The sequence below is a fragment of the Tinamus guttatus genome, unplaced genomic scaffold (genome assembly GCF_059628265.1).
Source record: "Tinamus guttatus ecotype Peru unplaced genomic scaffold, ASM5962826v1 Tinamus_guttatus_pri_ptg000530l, whole genome shotgun sequence".
Classification (NCBI taxonomy): Eukaryota; Metazoa; Chordata; class Aves; order Tinamiformes; family Tinamidae; genus Tinamus; species Tinamus guttatus.
In genome coordinates, this window is record NW_028289064.1 from 3,405,176 (window position 1) to 3,411,387 (window position 6,212).

The following is a 6,212-nucleotide window of genomic DNA, read 5'->3' on the forward strand; positions in this document are numbered from 1 at the left end:
CTTAGGCAGATAAAAGGAAAATGGAGCAAATGAAGTGAGGACATAGCCTCACTGCTACTTAAAATATTAAACAGTAAAGCTGCTCGCCCCCCTCTTTCAGCAATAACCATATAATTTCCCTGAGTGGGCAAATAAACCATTTTTTCAGAATCTAGACACTATGCATAGCTTCAATAATACTACCACCACCTTCATCTGTCCCCAGCAGCGCCATCCAAAAAAACAACAACAAAAATACTTTCTAAAACAAAAAGCCACAAACAAGTTTCAGACAAAATATATATATTTAAAAAAAATCTTTACAATAAGTCAGGAAACATAGGAGCTTGCATACAGTTTATTATATAATAACTCAATTCTCAGCTCCCTAGAGTTCAGATAACCCTGGTGACAGTGTTTACAACTTCTTATTTTTGCTTTCATAACTTTAAAGCAAACAATACATTTGAGTGTATTTTACTCTGTGCAAATAAGACAACTTTTGGAATCCTTCAGAAGAAATATCCAAGATTCTGTTTGCTGAGGTCCTTTGTTTCTCAAAGATGATTTATGAGAGTTTGTTTTTCAGATAAAGTGCTCCTGTCCAGCAGAACCCAAAGGCCTTCAACAGTTCAGAGAATATGTTTAGCCCAGATGAAAAAATAATTGGTCATACAAATTCCAGCTTCCCGTGTCCGCTGTACATTCCCCAGTGGACAAGCGAAAGAATTTTGTCATTGCTGAGGTCTGAGTGTCTCATTTTATCACAGGTCATGCAGCAGTTCTCATGACCAGTGACGGGCACCATGCATTCCAAGTCCAGTTTTGCCACCTGCCCTTTTTTCGAATGATGTCCATGAAAACTGTAGTGCAAACGGGAGAGCATTTGCTGCCGTTGATCTTGCAGTCTCTTATTTTCACTCCTGAGCATCCGCAAGGCCAGCATGATGAGGAGCACCAAGATTAGCCCGCCAGCTATAGGAACAGCTATTACAGCTGCCCTGAACCATAATTCTTTTGAAGAGGTCAGTTCCTGCACCTTGGTGATGAGATTCCTGCTGTTGTCATGTTGATATCTGCTCCCTTGTCCTGCAAAGGCAGAAGACATGAAGCTTATTCCAATTGCAACAACTGATTTATATTTAAACAAGCTCTTAAACCCCACACAGGCAGGGTTAAGGAGCCACAGCTGCATGATCTGTCATTTCAACAGAAATTTCTCCTATAAATGGAGAGACAAGGCTCTAAGCATGTTTTATGATACAGAATTTATTACACCACTAGCTCATCTAACTGGGAACGCCACTGCCATCGTTTCTTAAAAGCAACAGCAAGACAGACCCCTGTTAGTAATGCAGACATAAAAGCTACTCCAGGCAGCCACACGCTTCTCCCACTAGCGTCTCTAGTTACACGAACAAGAAAATCAATAGCAGACGGACAAGGCCTCGGCGATCCCAAACCGGCAGCCTGGAGCAGAGGCTTCACTGCGAGCGCGTGGCCCTACCTGAGGTGTCGGCCCTGGCAGGCGACAGGACGTCGTGCAGCCCCCGGTAATTGCACATGTCCTCGTGGCAGCACTCGAGCGTGGCGGCGCCGCCGGCCGAGCGGTTGCGCGGCGGCCGCGCGTGGCAGGGCTCCGCGCTGCTGGCCACCGAGTCCAGGCAGCCGTGCGCCAGCGGCGACTGCGTGTTCCGCGGGTCCAGCAGCCTCGAGAAGCAGGCGCCCAGCTCCGACTTGCACATGTAGCCGGTGGCAACGCAGTGCGCAGCGTCACAGTAGCATCTGATTTCACCTAAAACAATAAAGAAATGGTGCAGACGGTTAGAATTGGAGCGTTTAAAGGCACCTCACTAGCTACTCTGCTCATTAGCTGTGATCATTACAAAAAGGAATCAAACCTAGCAGCAGCTTTGGGTTATTGCTGTGGACTGAGGATCCCGGGGGCAGGGACTGCTTCCTTTCCAAGGCTGTACAGTGCCCACCTCCTTGTAACCTTAATCCCAGCAAATGCCTTGGGGCAGCTCTTACAATTACGGGTACTACGGTGCTTTCAATTAAAGCAAGAACATTGTGCTAAGCCAGGGATGGGGAGAAGCAGGAAGGTCACTCTGTCTTTTTCTTCCAGTCCAAAGGACTAACAAGACTGTTTTATAGCTACTTCCACTCACTGTCAGCAGCTAAACCACATCTGAAGTGAAACCCCACTTTTTAAAAAAAAAAAAAAAAAAAAAAAAGAAAAAAAAAAAAAAAAGAAATACCTACCTTTAATTCTATAGTAAAGTCACATCTACATTTTAGGTGATTACTATAGACTTTTATAAAGACAGCCTCGCACACTTTAACAGTGCAGAAACATACAACAGAACTTCTTTTTTTTTCCCCTATGTCACACAAATATTTAATCGGAACTGCAGAATTGTTTATTACTTCTCAAAACCATGCCAAGATTTAAGAGGTTTAACTAACACCTTATAAAGCTATTACCTAGAACTATTACCATCTAAAATCTCCCTGTCAGGAAGGATTTTACTGTGTGAAACTAAGCAAGCAGCTACTTATGATTTCTTCATTAAAAAAGCGGTTTTATTGTTTTGTTTTTTAAAATATGATTTTGTTTTTTAAAATAACCCTAATGCAGAAAGGCTTTTTAGGTAGTATTGTAAAATAAACTGCAAACAAATTAATTGTAAACTGCAAAGTAAGTGTCTTCCAACCCAAATGTAAAGTTATAAATGGGGTGAAACAGAGTATAAAGTTGTTCTCTCCCCCCGCTCTAATTCTGCACGCAATCCAACATGCGGTCAAAAGGGGAAACACTTAGACTGAAAATCCTCTACCGGTTGTATGAAAAATCTCTCAGGAAACCTCAAAAATTTCTGAAGGAAGCGATAAAAAAGTTCCCTTCATAAAACTCTTCATTTTGTGCTCTCCAAACCACTCTGCTACAAATTATGCATGCCCTGTGCTGTAGGGAAAACTTGCTCTTTCTAGGCAAGCTGAAACTCAAGCATAGATCAAATCACAGATTAGGAGGAAGCCGGATTTTTGGAGCCGTCATTAAAAGAGTGGACAACTCCTCTTAAGGAATTTGGTGTCCTGGACATCACAACGGCACCAAGGCTTTAAGTCGACTGAACTGTCACATCTCACCCTTTTACAACTCACTCTCCAAAATGGATCTGTAGGATTCCCGGGATTCCCACCGCATTTTATGGCTCTCCCCTCGCTAAAGGTATTCCAAAGGCATTCCTAGAAGGCATTCCGAAAGATGAAAAACCACCTCTGTCAGGTTAGCCTGTACCTCAGGTTAGCCTGTACCTCAGCCTACCTTGTACTTCCCAAAATGCTGCTTCCAGTTCCCAAACTTCCTGCTGCTCTTTAAGAGCTCTGCTTAATAGAAGCCAAATGATGGAGTGTCTGTCTCCAACTGCACTAACTCCCCTGGGCTTTTAGACCAAGGAACCTCATTTTTCTTGGATTCGCAGACACTTCCAGAGCCTGCTGGATGGGAAAGCCTCTTCCCTTGGTGCTGCACTCAATCATTTTCGGAGCTGAAGGTGTCACCCTGTGCTCTCCAAAAAGCATGTGGGGTGGCACCACGAGCAGCCACAAGTCAGAAACAGGGTGCAGAAGGGAACAGCCTCTCAGTGACAGTTTGTGCATGAACCTAAGGGCAGCACAGGTAGAAAGCAGAGCAAAATGCACACTTCTAACTATTTCTACAAGCCTGCTTACCATTCTAGATTTTACTGACCTATGATAATCTTATAACCAAGAGCCGACAGGCTCGTCTGCAGGTTATTGCAACTGCTTTTTTAATTAAAACCACTTTTTTTTTCGGGGGGGGGGGGGGGGGGAAACAGAATGGACTCTGTATTACTGTACTCAAACTGTATTTCTGTCAATTCATAAAGTTTCCTCCTGCGCGCTGCAAAGGGCCGGGGAGGGTACTTAGTATTTTGCAGCAGCGAACAATGCCCTTCTGTTCCCTCCTCTTTCTTGTTACTGTACGCAGCTATTAAAGAAAAAACGCCCGCTTTTAGTCAAGATGGCTCCAGGAGAGGCTGCGGGCTTCTCCTCGGAGCTTTTGAAGTGAGCAGCAGCCCCGCGACCCCCCGAAGCGCCCCCTTATCAGCCGCGTGGTTTCGGTATCTGCCCCTTCCCGGCGCTCGGGCCCTGCCCGCTCTGAAGGGCCGGGGCGCCCCGGGAGCCGCCGCGAGCCGGGGCCGGTTCCGCCCGCGCCCCCCGCCGCGCCGCGAGGGCGCCCCGCGCGCGGCCTCACCTCGCGTGAGCAGCACGGCCATGGCGCACAGCTCCAGCTGCAGCCACACGAAGATGTAGCTGGAGTGGCGATCCATTTACCCGCCCGCCGCGGCCCGCGCCGCGCCGGCAGCGCCGTCCCGCGGCCACCGCTCCGAGGCGGCCCCGGCGCGTTGCTCCGCGGAGCCTCCGCGACCCGCCGGGCGCTGCCGCCTCTCTGGCCGGCGCCGCCGCCGCCCGCGCTGTAAATAGGGCGGGCGCCGCCGGGCCCGGCCCGCCCGCTCCGCGCCATTGGCTGCAGCGCGGGCCGCCCGCGGCCGGGCCGGGCCGGGCCGGGCCAGGGCGGCGCTGCCGCCCGCCCCGCCGCGCTGCCCCCCGCGCCGCAGCCCCCCGCGGCGGCGGCTCCGCGGCGCCCCTCGCCCTCCGTTACTAAATCAGCGTGAGCCCTCGGCGGGAGGGCCCCGGGCCCGGCCCGGAGCGGTGCCACGGGGACGGCAGCAGGGCCCTCCTCGAGCTTCCCAGGCAAATGCAGCGGCGGCGCTGCCGGAAAGTCTGGTGGGGATGGCTGCGAGGAAGGAGCAGCAATGCAAAACCCCTTTCTTCGTGATGAAAGGCAGAGTTAAAAGGGAGCTAAGGGAAACACGCCGCTCCTGTGCCCGCTCCCCCGTGCTCAGCGCCCTGCCCCAGGCACCTCGTTGCCGCCAGCCCTTTCCCTTGGCTCTGCGTGAGGATGCAGAGGTGTTGCAGCACCCGATGCCAGCAGTGTCACTGGAGCAGCTTCTTGCTGGGCTAGGACGGGCCGCGTTGGTGCCAGATGCTCCTGGAGCTGAAGGCCATGCGGTACCACCACCGAGCATGGGGTGAGGGTGTCCTACCACAGCAGCGCTGCTCCATGCGCCCCCCTGGGCCTCCAGCTCTTCCCCCCGAAACCAGGGAGCCCACAGGGCTGTGCAGTCCCACTCTGCCCGTCCCTCGCAGGGCTGTGGCACTCGTCCCACGGCCACGGAGCGGCACCGCGTCGGGCAGCATCACGCACGCCCTGCAGCAGCGCTGCCTCCCTTGCACGTCCTTGCACAGCCAGGAAAACTTCCTACAGGTTGGATTTTACTTGGCCAGCTTTCCTTTGTATATTGTGCCTGAAAACAATATGCCTCATAGTTAAAATTTCTTTGCTAACTTAGTTTTCTACTTTCTGCTCTCATTACATATTAAAAGACTTGAATTCTGCAGTATTTGCACTCCAACTGTTTCCCATTTATGGGCAAAATGCTTTAAATATTTGGGCCTGCCACTACCACTCAATCTGCTGGACAATGTGTAGATAATGAGCTAATAGCAGCAATTATTTCAGAATGTTAATTTGGACTGTTTTGCGAGCCTTTTAAAGATGCTTTCAGTTCAGGATATAATACCTTGTGACAGAAACATTCCTCCCCTGAAAGAGAAAGGAGGAAATATGAAATCTGAGATTGAGATAACTCCAGTTTACTTTGGCAGAGAGGAACCGGCTGGATCTAGAGCTAATTAGTGCTGATGCCATCACACACTGTAATGGTTTTACTGCGAGTCTTGCAATCTACATATGTATAAGATAGGTGCACGTGTGCTACACCGCAGTCTTTACACTTACGTTGTACATATTTGCACTCTACCACAAGGTAATTTTCCAATTCTTGTTTCTGTTTAGAAATTACAAAAATGCCGAGATCAGCCAGGCCATATCACCCGCTCTGGCACTGGTTATCAGACCTTCATTTGCAAACATAAGAAAATATGATTCATTATAATTTATAATCATTATAGGAACATGTGTAATTCTGCAGGTATCGTTTCTCCTGCTCCTAGCGCCAGTGACAAGTGCATTTAGCAGTTCTCATTTGTTACACGCGATACCAACAGACTGGAAATGGATTTATTCGTGGAGCCACATTATTGCACTAAGTAACATGAGAGACTCCCTGGATGTTACA

At 49.4% G+C, this 6,212-nt stretch overlaps 1 protein-coding gene across 1 annotated transcript; it reads right to left on the reverse strand.

Annotated features, from left to right (window-relative positions):
- Positions 1–265: 265 nt before the first annotated feature.
- On the reverse strand, positions 266–4,405 carry BAMBI (BMP and activin membrane bound inhibitor). The gene is made up of 3 exons (XM_088533942.1): positions 4,265–4,405; positions 1,487–1,774; positions 266–1,068 (listed from the first exon to the last, which is right to left on the reverse strand). The coding sequence occupies exons 1-3, from the start codon at positions 4,338–4,340 to the stop codon at positions 650–652; spliced, it is 783 nt and encodes a 260-aa protein (XP_088390068.1). The 5' UTR covers positions 4,341–4,405; the 3' UTR covers positions 266–649.
- Positions 4,406–6,212: the final 1,807 nt, after the last annotated feature.